General features: G+C 45.7%; 1 protein-coding gene across 1 annotated transcript; it reads right to left on the reverse strand.

The window, feature by feature from the left end:
• Positions 1-5,827: 5,827 nt before the first annotated feature.
• sall3a (spalt-like transcription factor 3a) lies at positions 5,828-20,238 on the reverse strand. Its single transcript, XM_030102122.1, has 4 exons — positions 18,662-20,238; positions 8,220-11,372; positions 7,550-7,887; positions 5,828-7,214 (listed from the first exon to the last, which is right to left on the reverse strand). Exons 1-4 carry the CDS (start codon positions 18,741-18,743, stop codon positions 6,783-6,785), a joined length of 4,005 nt encoding a protein of 1,334 aa, XP_029957982.1. The 5' UTR covers positions 18,744-20,238; the 3' UTR covers positions 5,828-6,782.
• Between the last annotated feature and the right edge of the window lie 573 nt (positions 20,239-20,811).

Here is a 20,811-nt window from a genome sequence, read left to right on the forward strand (position 1 = left end):
ACCCAGCTTGACTGAAAACAGTTGTTTTGTTGATTCTCCATGGATGATTAGATGGAGCACGCAGCCTCTATAATCACCAAATGTAACATGATACCATGGAGTTGTACCTGTCAGTGGAGGACGTCCCAGCTGAGGTGATCAAACATGGCACAGCAAATAAATGGACGTTTGGAAAAAAAAAAACAAAAGAAGAACAAGAAGAAGCAAAGTGAGAAACAGAATCTGGGAGATGATTTATCACTAAGTGAAAGCTGTAGAAAAAAAGAGCAGATTTTGAAACTATTGCAGATCAATGTGGTCAAATGAATAAAAACATCTCACAATAAAGTCTACAAATAGAAGTCATGGAGAGCCGGCTGCAAAAATGCCTCTCACTACAGCAACAGCAGCATCTTTACTAAATGATGAGCTCATTTGCACCAGCTTGAAAAACACATGCGATTATAATCGTTGCATGAGTGCGATCTCAAGTTTGTGCCAATTTTTTAAAAGCGCAAACCTTCAGTAGATCAGATCTAAGGTCAGTTGCTAACAAAACAAACTAGATAAAAGTTATATAACGTGTATCAATTCATTTACGGTTGGTAAATAATTTAGACCTCGTCTTTTTTAAAGGCAAATTGCAAGCTGAAAAAGTGTGGATTCCGCTCGTATTTAGCATGTCAAATTTGGCTCTTGTCGAATGTGGCTTTACAGCTGAGAATGAAACAAAAGGAGAGTGTATCATGATGTGCATAACAACACGACAATTACTGGCAACTCTATAGGCCCCATACACCAATAACACAGTCAAAGCAGCCGATTAAAGCTGAAATAAGTCAATATTTATCATTGCATAACTCAATTGCAAAACTCCATTTTCTCATAATGGCCTCTGATAATGAGGAAGCTCTTCTCGGTCATGTGACCCAAGTGGAGCCGAATCATTGGATTGTTACAGTAAGTCATGGCAGTTTATTGGCATGGAATTCCATAATGGCGCGGATCAATAGCAACCCAGGAGGTTTTCCTCTCAGCCGGATTTGACACATTTGAATAAGTGCCGCCGAGGGGGAGCAGGCTGGCGTTTGAGTGAATTCAGTGGCTCGGCGACATGTTAAGCAGAGGTATGGTCGTCTTCCCAAGGAATGCTCTCAGAATGGACCAAACCTCAACGCCGGGTAAACCCGGACCAAAACCATCAAAACTTACCTCTTGTAGGACAAAGCTGCCCGTCAAAAGGCTTGAAAACCACTCGAAACAATAACGCCCATACGTCCTGAGAATAAAAGATACAATCAGGCTGGTGCCCTTCTCACCCCTCCTCCTCCTCCTCCTCCTCCTCCTCCTCTGAGATCTCTGTGTTGGGAATAATATAAGGCTTGAGGGAGCAGGTTGCGAGATAAAAGGCCACATCACAATGATGATCTCTATCGATCTGCAACCTTGGGCACACAGAGGAGGTCCGGCATTTGTCACGTCGAAGCTGAACCCAATAGCTGATCCACAACGCGCTCTGATGAATTGGCCCTGTTCGCCAAGTTTGTTTAATTGATGACGTGTTCCCTTTCAGGTGGACCACCACTACGTTCCACGTGGTCATTGATTTTCCAAAACACAGCATCCCCCCCCCCCCCCCCCCCCCCCCCTCCCCTCTTCCCCCCTCCCGCCTGGCTTTTAGTCGCACTTCTTCTTCTCCCGGCTGTCTTCAGGCGCCACATTACAAAGCTCATCCCCTCTGCCTCCACGAGCCCTCAACAACCTGGCAAGAGGAGTGTCCTTCACCCTGCAGCCTCACCAGCCGGTGAGGCTCCGCGCACACTGCCTGCTTTGTTAGCATGGAGGCCTAGTGAGTGCATCAACTTGAACGTATCATGAGAAGTGTGCGTGTTACTTACAGAAGTCCACATTCATCCTGTTCATGCATGAGAGTCAAACCTGCAACAGCGGTGATTCTGATTAAACTCTAATCATGATGTTTTCCCTAATTCCCTGAATCCTTGCCTCCTAATGCACTCTGTGGTGACTTGGTGGTAAATGTGGGCGACTATCCCCCCGACTACCATCCACTGCCTTCAGAGTGTCAGTGTGAACGGCTAACCACAAGCACTTCCTTTGGTGAGCACCAGTGAACTGTTCCCTCTCCAATATTATTGCTAATGCTCACCAGGCTAAAGTGCACCTCGCTTCAGCGGCTCTCAACAATCCATACAGGAAAAGAATTTGGATTTGCAACCACACGGTCCTATTCCAGGGGATCTGGAGTGCGTAACTTTGTCGTCTTGAGAGCCTGCATTGAAAACTAACACTTAGCTGGAGCGGCCAAGCAGCCAGTCGAGCGCTAGGTGGGCAGCTTTTGGCCATCAAAGGGAAATTCCAGCCTAATGGGGTTTTAGAATTTCCAGTGTGTCCCCCTGCTATCCACAGAAAACACTGATTACCTGAGGAGTCGTTATCACGCATGCAGAAACCTTGCAAACGGCCTTAATGTCGGAGCCGCTACTTCAGGTAGATGCTCTTACTTCAGAAACGCAAAAAGTGGGAGTGAATTTGACAGCGGAATGAGCACGAGGCCCCACTTCTGGTGTCATCATTGCAACTTGGATTTTAAGCAAATATAAAGGATGGCTAGCGAAGCGCCTCGGCGAGCTATGGATCGACTCCGGAGCTGAGACACAGGAGTGAAAAGAAGCTGCTCCAACAAAGGCAGAGAAATTGTGCAAAAAAGGCACACTTTTGGATTTAAAGCACCTATCTCAGATCCCAGAGCCTTGAGAATGGGATTGGATTACTGTCGGTTAGATTTACTCCCATGGCTCTTCGCCACTACATCATCGTAGGGCCCCCTGCCTCTGGATCAATGGGGATATTTACTGCGCCTGTTTCAGGGAGACTTTCACAGTAGGCAGGGCATTAAACAAACAGCCGACAGCCCCGTCCCAATGATGGCCTGTCTGTTCACACTGTGCCATGCCCGAGTGTCACACACATCCACTTCAAACAGGTAGCGCACAAACACCAGTCAAGTGCAGATAAAACCAAACAAACGTCCAATTTGCTGAACACAGGAGAAAACTGCTTGCACTTCACTGAAAAACACAAAACAGATCTGAGAGAAACGCAAAGGCATGTCACGTTTGCTTAGATAATTAGCCTTGTAACCCACTCTCAAATTATACTTGTTAAAATCCTCTTAAATAGACACACCTCGAATAATGCCCCGTCTGCATTCCCCCGGTTTCTCATAAACGTTTTGTTTTTAACAGTAAAATAAAATTGCGCCTCAGATGTCGAGCATTCCACTGCATTGTGTTGCTTCATGGAAAAAATTGCATAAACTGCATTAGAGGGGGAAAAAAAAAAAATCTGGCAAGCATGTTTTTTTTGTGATGGAAACATTCCTGCACTGTCATAGTTTCTAACCTCATTTCACCCCACGGTCAGCAGGAAGTGCATGGAGGAAATAAAAAAGGCCTCCTTCAGACCACCCGATTGAATTATATATCTTTTTTTAATTTGAGGAGAATCACCATTCAGAGGCAGGAACAACAGAGTCTACACGCATGCATGTCTCTGCAAAAGCAGGCTCTAACTGCAAGCGCATGAGTGCAAAGCATGAGTGGAATGCATGTTGTTCCCCATTCAGATATGAGCAAAATGAGGGCCTTCACGGAGGTAAAACAGTGCGTATGAAAATTTCTCCGTTGCTTGACAATTGCAGTGACTAAGCCTGCGTGCGATCAGCTGACGCTGCAGTGTCAGACAATGAGCTTACAAGTAGCAGCGCGGCATTACCGAGTCGGCCTGAAGGAGCTCCCCGGAGCGAGCTTAACTCGCATCCATCAACATGAGAAGGAATATGCGGGGAAAAAAGTGGTGGAGAAGAATAACAGAGAAATAAACACTTACGGCTCGGCGGTGAAAGCTGATGTAAACCGCACTATTGTAAAGAAAAAGGCTATATCTGGGCTGCAGTAGATAACGAGCTTGCACCTTTTAACCTTTCGCATGTGATAGATTCTAAATTTGCATTATGACGGTAGATTAAATTGCATTTCTTTTTTTCCTGGTTTTCCAGCCCAACAATGATTCATGATCTCAATCCACACGCTGACACAAGAATGAGCTTAATGCTGCGCTAATCTAACTTTATTTGGTGAGGAATTCAAGATCAAGGTTCAAGGTTATACTCACATCTGCCAGTCCAGTTAGCGCAGATAAGCATTAGAAAGTCGTTTGTTCTCCGTGATTAAAGTTACTCTTAACTTTCATCCTGCACCTGATGTGGCTGCATGTTGTTCGCAGCAGACTGAGGCTTTTTTCTCCTTCCCTTAAATCTTCAGGAAAATGTCCTGTTTTTTTTAATGTTAGGGAAAGTAAGTGTGTGTGTGTGTGTGTGTGTGTGTGTGTGTGTGTGTGTGTGTGTGTGTGTGTGTGTGTGTGTGTGTGTTTGCACACATGTGGACCATGTGTCAAGTGTCTTCCACCAGGAGAGTTGGAAGGAGGCTGCCTGTAGTACTCACCACACACACACACACACACACACACACACACACACACAAAGCATTATTTCGACAGTGCAATGCGACTATTATCATGGTGCATTTTCATTCATTTTTATTTTTCTCACATACTTTTGAAACATTAAAATCTGATGATTTTCCAAATGACATACTTTATACCCAAAAACTCTGTTTGTATTTATAATTCTAATAAAACTAATCATCTTGTTTGAAGTCATGTTACTTTGTTGGAAAACGTGAATATGTGTGTCATTTTCTTTTTAGTAAAATAACAGTAATGTCGTTCGAGATGATTGTATATAAAAACAATTACAATGCATGGAAAATAAGTAGATTTGCAGGATTGTGAAGGAATACCAAGAAGCATTCAATTGCAATTGTATGTGCATGTGGAAGGAAACATTCTGAATATGCAATATGAACACAAGACACACACACACACACACACACACACACACAACCAAAACATGCTCCATGCTCTTTTATCAGCTAATACAAAATAACCCCAAAAAAATTAAAATGTTACAAATTTTGATTTAAAATCCGTGTTTCATTACGTTAATGATAATATCTTGTGTGCACAAATGATGATAAATAAAATTAGAAAGAAAAAACGAGTGTCATATTTTTAACACTTAAAAAACTTGCTTTTAATTTAAATAAGAAATGTGTGCTGCATCAATGTTTATGCATCCAGAAAGCAAAATAATTACATTAAATTAAAAAACTAAATGTGCTTGTAAGCTGAAATATATTGTTATGGGAAACAATAATAAATAACTGTTTGATTTTACTGATGGCAAAGTGCAGCTTCAGGAAAATATCCTGGTATAGAGTACAGAATAAAAAGTATCTAAGAAAAACAGGATTTTTCTTGCAAAATTCCGAAAAGATAAGTTAAATGGGGGAGGGATTGATGTTTTGTGTATTTCTTTCTTGCATTGGAATTTGAATTTATGCAAATTAATGGGTGAGAGAAAAAAGCAGATGTGATGCAGAGACCATTCAGACATGCTGGTTTTTTTTTTTCTTTTATTTCCTTTTATTTAAGAAGGTTTTGATTGAGTGGTGGGATTGCACTCTGACGAGTCGCACAGATGCAGAGAGCAGCGGAGAACTGCCTCTGCCAATTGTAGGAGTGGTATGCTGAAAACAATGAAAACAGCACGTGATAGATAGCTCAGTCAAAAGGTTAACGGTAACTCACAGACAAAACGTCTTGTTTAAAAAGTGCATTCACAAACATGACAAATACTCTCAACTCATGATGTCTATTTTTATGTGATACAAAATATGCATACCTGTTTTAGATTTGTCTGTATTTCTATACATAGATATTTCTTCAAAAGGATCACTTCTTTCTTTTTTTTTTTTTTACTCTTTTTACAAAGGTTAAAAGCAGGGTCGTGGTCATAGCAGCTTCGGATATCTCTAGCCTGTTTACCATGTAACGAGATACACATAGTCTCAACAGATATCCAAATAAAACCTACCGTTTTTCTCCTGTTGTTCAACTCAAACGACATGTTGTCTTTATTGAAAGAGATATTCATCAGTGAAGCCTGCAGTTTAGAAAAAAATGGATCAATAAAATGCTTGGGCCATTAAATATATTTTTGTATACCCGCTTTTTTTGTCAATATCATAAATACTAAAGACACAGGACAATATTATAAGACAATGCTGGGAGACTAAATGTAAAGATTAAAATAGTTCAAACGTTTTTTTCAAGTTTTCTAGTTCATGAGAAAAAAAAAAAAAAAAAAGATCAGGCGAGCACAGAAACACTATACTTCAGTCTTTTCTTCAGTCTATCCACGGCCCTTTAATGCTTAAAAGAGCAACCAAAAACAAGGCTGCAGGGCAAAAAGTCCCACCTTCCTTCAACAAAACTGTCCTTTTTTTTTTTTTGTTTGTTTCAGTCCTTTCCAGATAAAACGTTTGCCCACTGTCACCGAGGCGGGACCGTGGTTTTTCAAAGGAACTGGCAAAAAGCAGTCAAACATACTGATAAAAACCATAAGTACCATGCAAATCTTGCAAGACGACATATTCTCAAACAAGAGACAAAGTATCTTCGTATAAGCGAAATATCAAGTGAGGAGGGAATGGGTGAAAGGCAAAGACTTCTAATCAATACTAAATACTATATTTCCAAAACCAAACAAAAAATATTTAATCTGTACATAATATAGTACGCATGAGTTCAGACTGGATCAGCAGTTTCTTCCTCACTGTCTTTGCCGAATGCCTACCTTGGAATAACACGGAAAAGTATCTTTAATTGATCCCGATTTCTTTGTTCTCCTCCATAAACCTAGAGAAGGGTCGGCTGCCCGGGACCTCCAGACCAGTCTTCTCCATGCCGCCCATGGGGGGGCTGCCGCCGCCGTGAACACGGTCCATTCCTCCGGGCATGGCTCCCAGCGAGGTGATTCCCGCCCCGCCCAGGCTGACGGGCAGCTGGGTGATGCCTCCGTTCTGGATGACGGAGATCTCGTTGTTCTTCATGGCGAGGCCGTTGGTGATGGCGGCCGCGTACTGGTTCCAGAAGCCCGGGTCGACGTTCATGGCCCGGGCGGCCAGGTCCTTCTGAAACATCTCGCTGAACTTCATGGCGTCCCCGCCCAGCAGGGCCATGGGATTCTCCACCGATAGCCGCCGGCCCCGCCGCGCCGGAGCATTGTTCCACATGTGGGTTCCCATGTGAACCTAAAAATAGCAACAAAAAGAGAATTTTAAACATTGTGAGCTTGTTGTCATAAGTCAAAAATACTACCAAACTTTTACAGGGTTAGAACAGAAGGGAAAAGGCCAAAACTGAACGTGAAAAGCAAACAAGCAGTCATGTTTGGGAATTACTTTGCGGCACTTAAAGTTCAACAATAGATAAAAATTCTCTGGCTCTCGACTAAACTGCATAACTCTTGAGCATTTTTCCAAAACTAGTCTTATGATGTGAAGTGTGAAATCAGAAAGGTTTGATTAGAATTAATCTTTGAATGCATCAGAATGTAAAACTCAAATTGTGCTAATCTGTGTCTTACCTTCAGGTTGCCCTTCGTGGTGAAAGCCCTTCCACAAATCGAGCAGGCAAAAGGCTTTTCCCCGGTGTGCGTGCGCTCGTGGATCTGCAGGGCACTGGCCGAGGAGAAATTCTTCCCGCACGACTGGCAGTTGTGCTGCTTGGGGGTGCGTCGCGGAGGCGGGGGAGCCAACATGGGGTTGATGCTGGGGCTCATGGTGGTTGGGGGTCCTGCCGCTGGAACCTGGATGCCCACCGGCAGGTGAGAGTTTTCACTCAGAGACATTGACTTGCCGTGACCATTCATCTCCATTTTGATCATGTTTGATGCCGTGCTGGCCAAACTGGGAGTGCTCAGCCCTGGGGAAAAAAAAAAAAAAAATCACTATTAGAAAGATATATGAATAAAACTGATTTACAATAGTTTTGCAACAATGATATTAAATTTGTTCAAATTTAAAATACACAGATCACTCAAAAAAACCCTTCTGTTATAGCTTCATTGATTCCTTTTTCTGGCTCACATTGAATGCTTTTTTATTTACTTTTGTTTCTCTTCTATATCAGTATAAATTGTAACACTGCTTTGCAATAATTTAATTATTTTATACAAGTGTATTAAACGTTATTTATAATGATGTGAATTCACAGCATGTGACAGGTTAAACTCTGACCTGCTGTTTAATACACACCTCGTTCTCTGCTCAGAAACAGCATGTTGAAGTGGCTTTCCTCCTTGATAAAGTGTCTGCCGGGTTGAGTGGCAGTCAGGTCGAGGGCCCCGGTGCCTTCGGTCGCAGAAAGCGGAGATGGGGTCTCTGATTTTTCGGACTTCACCGTTGCCAAGCCGGCAATATTGTTCTCCTGGCCCTCCTCTGCGGTCATGGCACTGCTGCTGTTATTGTTCAGTGTGGCGGGGGACTTGGACCGCTGGCTCTCAGAATGGCTGTGAGCCGGGGACAAATGCTGCATGGAACCGGAGGACTCAGACAAAGCGGGGCTCCCCAAGCTCTGACCTTCAGCATCCCCCACTGCAGATAGGGAATCAGCGGCGAAGCAATCAGTCTCCCCTCCGAAGCTGCTGCCGTTCAGAGTAGGCTTCTGACCAAATGAGCGAGTCATGCTGGCAGTGGAGTCAATCATCTTCATCTGGTTCTCCATCGCGGCGATACTGGACATGATGGAAGTTGGTGGGGAGCTTCCAGGCGAATAAGGCTTACACGGGTCCATTTCACCTTCTTTTATGTCTGGTTCATCGTCCATAGCCTGCTCCATTTCATCCAGGAGGTCATCATCATAATTACTCATCGCATCTAGGCTCTTCTCGTCAAAGGAGAGGTCTGTTTCCATCTCCTGCAGGCTCTCGGGGACGGGGGTATTGGGGATCTGGCCGCCCATGTGCATGCGGATGTGCTGCTGCAGCACGACAGCATTGGTGAATTTCTTCTGACAGATGGGGCAGGAATGCTGGACTCGGAGTGGAGGTTTAGACCTGTGGACACCAAAGTGTGTTTTCAGGTTTCCCTTTGTGGTGAACGCCCGCCCGCATATCTTGCATTTGAAAGGTCTCTCACCGGTGTGGATACGATAGTGCATCTTTAGAGCACTCTGGCAGCTCAGAACGCGGTGACAAATGACACACTGGTTGGGATCGGTCATCTTCTTGTCAATATTCTCAACAAGCTGCTGTAGCTTTGATGTCTCTGAGGTTTGCATAGAGTCTAGGAGGCCTCCGAAGGGAAACTTGGCCTTAAACTGGTCTGAAAGCATGGGAAGAACAGGATGAGAGACAGAATTAGAAGCTGAACTGGGGCTGCCAATGGGCTCAGTGGCCTGGCCGCTGCTGGACGATGTTGTGGAGGGGACCGTAGTGGAAAGAAGCACTTGAGTTACTGTAGACGTGGTGGTTGTGTTATCTCCCGGCCGAGTAGAGCAGCTTGGCGGCAAGAGAATGCCTTCGGGTTTTAAGAGAGGAGGTGCATCACTCCCCAGGCTGGGTTTCGGTGACGGAGAAGTCATGGTCATGCCAGAGTCAGTGATAATATTTGGGGACAAAGATGCACACTCACTTGAAGGCGGCGATGGCCTCTGCGGAGACCTGTTGAGTGGCGTGAGACTTGGAGACTCACCAAAACCTCCTATCATACTCGGGAGTGTGGGAGGCAGCTGGAGCCCGACAGAGGTGGGAACGGTGGAAAGGACCGGTTTGCTGTCTAACCACGTGGTTACAGGTTTTTCTGGTGGCAACGACATGCCATAGGGGATGCCTGAGCTCGTGGGCACATTGTCCAGGTACTCTGGCACAGGGTAAGGGTTCATCTGAATGTGTGGGTATTTCTCTTTATGCCTTTGGAAGTGAACTTTCAGATTTCCCTTGGTGGAGAATCGATTGCCACATATGTTACATTTGTAGGGTCTTTCTCCAGTGTGGGAACGCAGGTGGATCTGCAGGGCGCTGTCACTGCCAAACACCTTGGCACAGAACCGACACTTATGCTTGAAGAAGGGGTCCTCAGAGCTGGGCTTGGTGTCAAACACAGACACATTCGGGGGCTTCCCCTTGCGGTGCTTCATGAGAGCAGACAGGGGGTCGAGCGCATTGGCTGTGGCTGCTATGCTGGCCAGCGGATTAGGGAAGATCACGCTGCTCGAAGAACTGTGAGGTATCAGCGGTAGACTTGAGGCAGAGCTCAGGAGGCTGCTGTGACTGAGTGAGGAAGGGGAGGTGGAATTCCTTGGAAGAGCTGAGCTACTGCTAATGCCACCACCTCCTGTTACGCTACTACTAGTGCTAATGTTGTTGTTTGTGACCGAGGATGAGCAGGAGGGAAGCAGAGACGACAATCCCGTAGCGTTTGCTGGCGGAAACGCCGGATTGTTTGAGGATGTGTTTGGAATCGAAGCGCTGGGCTGCTGACCGCCGCTCTGCTGTGTCTGAGTCAGAGAGCCTTCTATTGCTGAGGTCAGAGGTGAAGGGCCTTGACCGTTGAGAGTGGCCGGCAGCCTAACGGGCAGCTGATGGACGGGAGGAGTGATGAAGTTGTGCAGCTGAAGCTGACTTGCAACAGGGGGGACACAGGAGGATCCGGGGCCCTGGCTCCCAGCAGCGGTGCTGTGATGGTGGTTGAGCGCAGGCTGCGGGGCAGACTGTCTGTTCATGAGGGCTACTTGACTGCGTATCTGTTCTATTAGCTGCAGCTGATGAATCTGCTGCTGCTGGAGGGCCATCAGCTGGTCCAGGATCATGGGAATAGCCATGGTGGAAACCCCACTGCCCGCCGCCGCCCTGACACTCTGTGAAAACTGGGCCACGGCAACCCGGGTGCCATGCAGGGTCTCCAGGGTGACGTTGGTACTTGGCATGGCGTAGCTTGTAACAGCAGAGGGTACGACATCATTGAGCTGAGGTAGGGAGCCGTCTGGCTCAGGGGATGTCACATCTATCTCTTCAGGATCCATAATTTTTTCCGGAGAAAGCTCCAGCTCCATCTGCTCGTCCTCCTTTTCCAGGACAACGACCCCATTTAAGGTAGCTGTCTCTGGGATGTCATCCCCCTCACCGGCAGGACTGTGGCCGCCCTCCCGGGGGTCCTCGCTGTCAGCCTGCTCGCTCGGGCAGCTGGGCACAGGGGAGGGCTCGGAGGTGTACTCCTGGGGAGGGTTTGGCGTGTCCTCATTGTCATTCACTATGAGCACCAGGGGGTTCTTGGTGCAGCTTTTTAAATGTTCACAGAAGTCGGACCACTTGAAGAACTCGGCGCAGCACTTCTCGCAGACGTGGGTTTCCTCGCTGCCGCTGCGGCTCTCGTTTCCGCTGTCTGCGTCTTCCAGCACATCACCTCGGGCTGCGGGGAGGGGAGGGGGTCAGGGGTGTGGAGGGGGGAGGGGGAAGAGAGAAGAATTAATGAATAAATAATCAATAAAGAATCCACACATATTTTGTAGTGCACTGCTGCAAAGATTTAACCTTTGATTTTTTTCTCTCTTTTAACATAACCAGAATCAATATTCTTTTTCTTTTTTTTTTCCACTGAACAAATTGCCCTAGTTCACCAAGTCTCAAGACCCAGATCTGTGCATTCGCACCCTCTCCATAGAGCCAGCTAATAATTTTCTTTGTGCAATCCATCAAATTATGAGGGCCTATCAATTGTGGATACTGCCGCTTAATGAAATTCCATAGAACCTATTGATTTCCAATATTTCATACAATTCACAGCTGCCTCATCTGTTGGGTACAAATCAGGACTTTGATGGCCCCATTAGGATTCCCCTCTGCTATCAAGCCCACTCATTTCCACCTGAATTTCAAATGCTCAGGTCCCTTCCATTTAGCATTGCAAAAGTAATATTCTCTCCCCGAATCTGTGCATGGACTCCATATTGAACCTTTATGATCTGAAATGTATGCAAAACTATGATGAATCTGGAACTAATAAACTCTCTTGTCAAACCAATATTCATAGTTTATAAAGTTCAGCCTGTTAAATACTTTTTTTTTTTCAATCTAACAGTGAAAAACCCTTAAGATCGGGACAGAAATTCTCTCCCTCTCTCCGTCTTCCATGCTCTCTGACATAAGACTCAACAAATTACATGCTAGTGCCATGGCAGCAAAGTCTCTGATTAGTTACACATGTTTAATCACAGTTGTAGGAAGCCACTTCCTCTTCTACACGCAACCATCGAGACTCAAACAAACGAGATCCCAGACCCGAGCACGGAGGTAGTTCACACCTGATCTAAACCATGGAAGAACGGCCTCCTTCCATGTTTATTTTTCTGTTTGAAGTGTGTGTGTGTGTGTGTGTGAGTGTGTATGTGTGTGAATATGTTTCATTACAAGTAGGAAAATGTACTCAATCACCGCCAAGGCAGCTATAATGTACTTTATGACACATTCTGCTGTTCAGCTTTTTCTCATGGAGCCAGAAAATATCTGATAATACTGCTATTGATCAGCAAATTCAAGCATTTAATTTACAATTTACAGATTTACTGGGCAGCAAACTGAAGTCTTCTTCCTCAAATGACGGTCAGTTTTAAAATCTACTTCAAAACAATGTTTATACCGTTGAAAATTCTACTCATACTGCATGACTAATAAGAAAAGGAAGAAAAAAAAAAACCCATAACAAGGCTGCTCATCACGTTCTGCACATGTTTGCTCAACATTAAACGGGCTCCTCTGTGAGTGAGTGATCGTGGGATTCATACAGCGCTATAGCGGTAATTTTCAAAGGTTAAAGTGGTGTGAGGCCTGGCGGAGCAGACATGAAGCATTTGTGCCAATTACAGTGACTCATTAGCAAAGAAATTCATCACTCCTCCTATAATTTGTGGCCAAAAGGGGAAAAAGGAAGGGGGGTGGCATGCGCTATCACGGCCTGTGACTTAATTAAATAGCTGCAGAACAGTTTTAGACAGGCGTCATGCTCTCAATTTAAATTTAAAAATAGGACGAAACATTTGTTTTCCTTTTGTTTTGTTTTTTTTTGAAACATGCAACGAGAAGTCATGAGTCAGTTATGTTTCTGGATATAATCCGTGTGCGAAAAATGTGGAAAAACAACTTTCATGCAATAAGAAGCGCTTTAAGCTGGACTACAATAGAAAAAAAAAAAAAAAAAAAGAAGTGAGAGAGGCTGGAAGTGTCAGGGACACGTGACAGCGGGTTAAAAAGCTCCTTAGGCCGGCAGCGGACAGCACAACTCATTTCCATAATTGAGGGTTGAAAGGTCAACACAAATGAGCGGGCATTGTGTTGAGCTGATTAGTTATTAGAATGGTATTACTGTCAATCTCTTTTATTCATTCATACAATTACAAGTGGGGGCCTGTGTACGCCTCTGACCTCACACACACGCACGCACGCGCGCGCGCACACACACACACACACAAGCGCGAATAAATTTACAAGTTTTCTCAGACAAAGGACATACAGATTATGTGCATGTGTGGAATTAAACACTTATAAAGTACACACACACGAAAACAAACAAGCTTTTTTGCTGTGGCTGAAGTGTGTGTGTGTGTGTGTGTGTGTGTGTGTGTGTGTGTGTGTGTGTGTGTGCGTGCGTGCACAGGTCTGCCCTGTGAAAGTTAAGCTGAATTTCCCCAAAAAAATAACCGTTTTGAATAACAAATTTTGAATTTTTCCAAATTCGTTTGTGTGATCGAAAAAGTATAATTAGATAATTAAAAGAGAAATTTCTACATCAGTAATTCAATAACAGCTGATTCAAAACCAGCACTGTGCAGAATCAGTCGCCGTTCCCGTGAGTTTGTGGACGTCTCCATCGGAGCAGTAATAACCACGATGACAGGTTGGAAGCAGAAGCTGCAGCAGAAGACGCCACAGCGATGAAAACACTCCTCACACTCCTGACTTTTAACACGGGTGTGTTTGCGTTGAGCTGCACAGTGTGATCCTGCTCTGTTATGCAACTGTCAAGGTGACATGGGATTGTTCATGTTTGCAAGCCTGTTAAAAAGTGTATGTGTGTGTGTGTGTGTGTGTGTGTGTGGGGGGGGGGGGGGGGGGGGGGGGGGTCGGGTGTTATTGATTCTTCTATAGCATCTGAAAAGGAAAGGATGGGAGAAAAAAAAAAAGAGAAAATCCAATCCGTTTTTCATTCCTCTAAGAGTCTTCATTTACTCAAGATGCAAATATGACGCCGGGCTGAGTCAATGGGGGGATTGTCGACGTGGAAATCTGTGTGTCCGCTATCTCGCCCAGCAATCTTTGGCATGCTAACTGAAACCGCTAATCTGACATATTATATCAGACGAGGGTATTCATGCTTTTCCACCGATTCTGTGAAAAGCCACAGAGCCGGGCATTGAGCGCAGCGCCGGGCAAATTACAAATTCTCCCATTCTTAACAATTTCCAGATTCACGTTGTGAATACACGCAGACAATGACACAAGTGGAGACAATGATTACATTAAGGTATTGGTATTTTGTTAGGGGAAAAAAGAACAGAGTGCTGTAATATAATCCTGTGGCTTGTTGAAAAGTTACATGTGACTCCAGACTGTACTGCAGCTTCAGCCTTCCAGCAGAAAACTCCTCCTTCAGCCTCTTCCCACTGCAGCTTCATCAAGAACTGAAGCACAACTTAAGATACATCACTTTCAATGCAGCGAAACACAAAATAGAGGCCTCCTGTGTGAAAGATGATATTTGTTTTTTCAATTTCACACATACAACTCGAAATTCCAGCACAAATTTAAATTAGTTAAAGTACTTCGGGGTCAAACCACATTAAGAATTATCCATAGATGTTTTGTAATTTGTAAACACAATAACAGGATTTTAAGAAATATCATTTTGCTGTAATTGAACATATTTGTTAAAGTATATATTAATTATTATTATTATTTTTTTTAAGAGAGTCTCCTTGAATTTTGCTTTTTATTTTTTTTAACTGTACAGTAACATCTCTGAGCATCCCCTGGAATGATCCCTGGTGTGTGTGTGTGTGTGTGTGTGTGTGTGTGTGTGTCTCATCGGCCCGGTCAGCAGAGTGGTACAGTCATATCTGCGCTCCACAGCGAGGCCTTTGTCACCGCCTGCAGATGCGGAGCAGCCAAAACATTAACGATTTGTTTGTGCGAGCGTTTCGCCGTACAGTATTCGGTGACGGCTCCGGGTCCAGATGGCGGCGACACGCGTCGGGACGTGGAGGTCGGGAGCAGGCGTCAGGCCCTGATGGACCTTCCTCTTATCTTTAAATGAATCTGTGTCCGTCGTGTCGTTCTAGTCATCGTCATCCTGTCCAGAACTGGACTTTTAGTGAGAAACTGTCCTAAAATCCAAACTCTGAAGCTGAAATCAACCCCCCACCCCCCACCCCCCCCCCCACCCCCATCCCTTCCTCACTTTCTGTATCTGGCTGGTTCCTGTGTGTGTTTTCAGTGCTGAGTGGTAATTAAGACACGGCCATATTTGAGTGCCTTCTCCCAACACGTCCTGGGCACGGCGATGTGGGTGGTCCGCACGTCCTGCACCCAGCGGTGAGACGGGATTAAAACAAAAGGCAAACAGAGCCCCCCGCCGCAGGGGAAGTGGGCAACAAATGCTGTCATTGTCAGCACCGACTTTCCTTTTTCCACTGTATTATGGATTGTTTGCGCCTCATAACTGGGTGTGTGTGTGTGTGTGTGTGTGTGTGTGTCCACACCTTGGATGTAAGAAAGGGATTTTTAAAAAAAAAAAAAAAAAAGGTAAAACAATGTGGACGAATGTGACGTTTTGCCTATTTTTGGGGATTTAGAATTAAAAGAGGTGTTTTTGCAACACCTGCCTGCAGAGGAGGCGGCGATGCAGCCTGAGAGCCGCCGCCGCCGCCGCCGCTCACACTTCCTCGGACACGAGCGGGCTGTGCCGCCAAGGTCAACGGCACACATGTTCTCATTGTGCGAGGGGCTCGACATCTAACGGCCGGATCCGGCCGGCCGGGGGCGCAGACAAAGGTTAAGTCAGCTCGCTTTATAACAGCACTCCTAAGCAGACCCCCCCCAACACTCTGTTCCCTCCCTCCTTCTCTACACCTTCACCTCCTCCCCCTATCCCAACACACACACACACACACACACACACACACACCCGCCAGTACCCCCAGGGGGGCAAGTGTCCGGGAGGCCTGAGGAGGAGGTGATCTGCCAGACGAGAGGCTTGTTGGCACTTGATCTCTCGTGTTTTTGAGGGGCGCGCTACAATAAAAAGCAACAGTGAAAAAGCCACAAATTGAAAAAGAAAGGTCAGAACAAATTGAACGCGTGAGTGAGGAGAAAGGATGAAAACACACAAGGTGAACCGCCGCTGGCGACTTTCACGAAATCCGGCCCAAACGCTGAATCCGTGTCCTTCATCACGTTTTTCTTTTCTTTTTTTTTTTTTTCTGAAAACACCCTGAAGCTTTCTCCTCACGTATGGATTTTAAGTCCAAATCACGCGGCGGCCGCAGACTTGAAACTTCTGGATCCCTTCGACGTTGTACATGCAGCGATCGATAGGCGATCGTGACGAGCTGCGCCACGGCGGCCGGGGAGGGAGGATCTGATCACGCTGCAGTGACACACTGACGTCCGGCGCTCGCCGTCGTGAGGCGGCCTGGGATGAGACGCCGCGTTGTTACGTCTGAGTGTGTATGGGCTCGCTGTGCTCGGCCGGAGGCTCGGGATTGTTTCACTGCTGAAAACAAGCGAGCCAGTATGGAGATCTCAACGAGACGAGGACGCTCCAGCCTTAAAGCACAATGACAACATATACAGTGTGTCACCCGTTGGGGAGGGGGGGGGGATTTTTCTTATTGTGAAGCAAAACGGGCACGCACGGAGAAGAGTGTGCATGTGATACACATTTTAAAATGTGTGTAACATAAAATGAAATCCTAGTCCCAAGCAAATCGTCTAAATGTGAGATTATCAGAGAGGAAAAGCAGCTGGACTCATCATTCCGTCGTCCCACAGGACAGACACCTGATGGATCCTCCCGGGCAAAACCTGGAAAATCAGCGCCGAGACGACGGCGGCGTCTTCAATTTCTGAACTCTCATCCATGAATGGCTAAAAGAATTCCAATCGTCAAATTGGACAAATAGAAAGAAGTCATCACAGCCGTCCTCCTCCTCCTCTTCCTCCTCCTCTTCATCACCACCTCAACCCAACATTTCCCCATGCAAAGAGAGCTGCTCCCCTGAGATTACATCAGGCTTTTCTATTCCAAAGAAGCCCTGGAAAGAGTCTGTGTGTGTGTGTGTGTGTGTGTGTGTGTGTGTGTGTGTGTGTGTGTGTGTGTGTGTGTGTGTGTGTGTGTGTGTGTGTGTGTGTGCTGGCCAACATTGGCCACGACAGAAAGGTATAAATAATAGCAGTGATTTGTTGAGAGCTTGATGGCAACATGAAACTTAATGTTTGTTTGCAAAAAATAAAACATTCTATAAAAGTGAGAACAACATGAAAATACATATTTTTAAGTAACAATTTAAAATTCATACATTAATCAATGCTTTCTGCGGATTTTAAGTTATTTTTTTAATATTCAGAAGCTTTGACCATTTAGTAAATTTACCTGTCAGATAATAAGCAAAATAACTTCAATAAAATATATATAAATCTATCATTTTTCTGTAATTTTTTCCCATCAATTCAGATGTAATTTTAACCCAACAATTACGCTTTTTCGTGCGTAAAAGTCCGATTGTGGGCTGAAGTGAAAATGATCTTTTTTCTACCCCCACGTGGCCGGGACGCACTGTCAGCCGGTCCTGTCGGCATTGTGAGCAAAAGGGAACAAATCAAGTGTGCTAAATTTATGTGAGGGGGGTAAACAAAAACATTTCCATAACAAAACAAGCCTTCGACCTACAACCGATTCCGCAGTTTCTCTCCTCTGTGGCGCTCAGGCGCAAAAGCACGCAAAACCAAAATGTACTCTTTATTTCAAAATACTACCTCAGCTTATTTTACTTGTTTGTGCATAAATAAAAATTACGTTTTACAGAAAAAAAAACGGTAACTGCATTCAGATTTACTAATTTGCGCGCGTACAGACTGTCGTGTATTTTGGTGCGCGCGCGTGGACACCGAATCAACAGAAAACTGCGTGCAAGGAAAACGCGTTTATCTTATTTAAAGAAAACATTTTAAATCAGTTTGGCTTTCGGAGGCCTTTTTTGGTTTTTAAAGGCCTCCAGCTCTCGGTACAACCGCGGCCGGAGGGAAGTGTTGCAGGCTGTAATCTGCATTTGATACATTAATCCTAAAAGTCATCTGTCAGCCAGCAGCCGGTCATACGATGCAGGTTAAACACACTTTTGGGAATAAAACAAACACGGTTCTTCAAGAAGAGACGTGTTGAAAAAAATGAGATGGATGAATTTATGATGGGATTATTTTATGAAGAATAATTCGACGCCCAAATACGGAATTATCCACATTTTTAAAACGTGGTTTTGATTTTTACTCCAAACCGAAAGACGCATTTTTTAAAAAGCTGAGTGAAGGAACAAACCGTGCGCGCCGCTGCAAGGTGGGAACTTCTCGAGTGTTGTGGGTCTTTTCTTTTTCTTTTTCTTTTTTTTTTTAGGTAAGGTAAAGAGATCCGGACGGGTCAGAGCCACTCACCGTGCTCGGAGATCACCCCGGCCAGTGCGGGATCCTCGTCCGACTTCAGGTGCTGCGGCTTGGCTTGCTTGCGTCGGGACATGCTGCTGGCGTCGGTGCGGGCGATGCGGCTGCGTGTGCGCTCCGGGATGTCTCCGCGTTGTGCAGATACATCAGCGGAGAGCGAGCGGATCGACGCGCAAAAAGTTCGCAAACAGTCTGGTGGCGGCGAGACAGGAGGGGGAAAAATGTGAAATTAGCCAGTGTTGCCGCTGTCGCTGCTGTTGCCGTGCGTCGGATTGCGCATGTCGGTATAATAATTATGATAGTGAATAATGCCCCGCGATTAATGGCACCGTGTGAAGGTGGGGAGGATTGGCTGGAGTCCAGCGGACGCGCATTGGATATGGTAATGAGGGACGGACTAAGCAATTAGCCGCTTCACTCTCAGACTTTATCCGTCTCTTTTCTCTTTGCCATCCAGCCTCCCCCCAACAACACAACACAACACGCCAAATCTCTTGTTATGCCCGGTTCACAGGGGGGTCTCCAGCGGGGAACGCCAGGCTCCTGTCCCCCTCCTCCTCCTCCTCCTCCCTCTCCTCCTCCTCCTCCTTTCACTGGGCGCACTGACTCGCAAGTGCTAAGCTTCACCGGCGCGTTTCTTCACCAAATGTCTCTCATCTTCATCATGTTGACCTTTACGATCCCACCTCTGCCTCTCGGCTTCAGAGCGCGTCCTCTCTCCACAGCCCGACTCCAGATCTGGGCTCACTCCTCTTTCTCTCTCTCGCTCTCTCTCTCTTTCTCTCTCTCGGTAACTTCTTTCTTGCCAAGCTGAACACGTACCTCCTCTGTGAAGCGGACTCAAAAAGAAGCGACGTTTACAGTCTCTGGGATGTTTCAGGGCTTTAAAGTTTTCAATTGATGGACATCTCCCGGGTAAAGTAGGTGTCGTTTGATTTGATACGCGGGCGAGTTACTGACAATGGCAATAAATTGTTACAGTTTTGTTTTTTGGTTTTTCTTTTGTCGTTTCTAATGGCGCGGCTGCGGCTCTCCAAACTTTGACGCACGTCGTCCGGGAGAGCGGCGGTCCTCCGTCCTCTCGGGTAACCACGGGGTTGTCAGTGTGATGAAAAAAGTCCGGCACGCAGGAGAAGTCGCCTCGGTGTTTCTGATCGCGGTGAAGTTGCTCTCACACTCCTCCTCCTCCTCCTTCTCCTCCTCCTCCTCTCGCCGTGTTTTAGCTCCCGGTTGCGCTCTCGCTTCAGTGCGCTCTCTCCCCCCCTAAAAAAAAAAAGTGGCTTCTTTATGGATAGACGGTGACCAAAACACCACCGACACAGTTTGTTCTCCAGAATTAAAGCTTCTCCCGGTGTCTTCTCCGCGCTCGGCTCGCGGGATCGAATCGACGCCAACTTTGAAGTTATCTCGTGGCAGCCCCGCCAGGCAGTGTCGGTGTTTCGCGGTTGGGCACGGCTCTGTGTGTGTGGGGGGAACTGCGCTGCGTGTGAGAGTCAACCCCCAAGCAGGGGTTCAGCCCATTGCTTTCAGCCGCCACTAGGATGTACCACCACGTTACTGTTCAGTGGATCGTCCTCACACTGCACTGCGAGCTCCCAGGGTCTGACCTCCCATCAGAGAATATCCGCCTGTAGCTGTCATATTCATCTCACAGAGGATTTTTTTTTTAAAGGAGAAAAACGTAGTTTGTGCTTCTTCAACGGGGCCTCAGTCACAACAAACCATCTTTATTTGAACTTTACTTAAAGCTGGGACCTTTTTTACGCACGGACGCAACTGACGCAATTCTGACAGTAATCATTCTTAAATATTACAATAACGACGAGTAAAATAATCAAGAGTAAGAAAATAATAACAAATAATATCATATTATGATTAATAGTCTTCATCCAGATATAAACTTTCATGAGCTCAGACTATTAAATAAAAGGTGAAGAGAGACCCTCTGCGTATTGGTAGGCGCACACTGTGCCTCTGAATAAACACATTAACCCTTTGCTAATTGTTATTTGCATTCAAATGTGCGGCCGCATGGTATGGTGGGTAAAGGATTGAAAGGATTAGGCTGTGCGACAAAGCAGAGTGGCATGTAAATAGAGGACAGAGTGTGTACATATATTCCACTGCCTTGAATTCCAAAGTGA

The sequence above is a fragment of the Salarias fasciatus genome, chromosome 11 (assembly GCF_902148845.1).
Source record: "Salarias fasciatus chromosome 11, fSalaFa1.1, whole genome shotgun sequence".
In the NCBI taxonomy this organism is placed as follows: Eukaryota; Metazoa; Chordata; class Actinopteri; order Blenniiformes; family Blenniidae; genus Salarias; species Salarias fasciatus.

Excerpts from the sequence above, each read along its gene's own strand:
- sall3a (XM_030102122.1), bottom strand. The coding sequence starts at position 18,743 with ATGTCCCGACGCAAGCAAGCCAAGCCGCAGCACCTGAAGTCGGACGAG. Across the intron at positions 11,373-18,661 it reads CGGGGTGATCTCCGAGCACG|CCCGAGGTGATGTGCTGGAA; the intron begins GTGAGTGGCTCT and ends CCCTCCCCGCAG. Across the intron at positions 7,888-8,219 it reads GTTTCTGAGCAGAGAACGAG|GGCTGAGCACTCCCAGTTTG; the intron begins GTGTGTATTAAA and ends TTTTTTCCCCAG.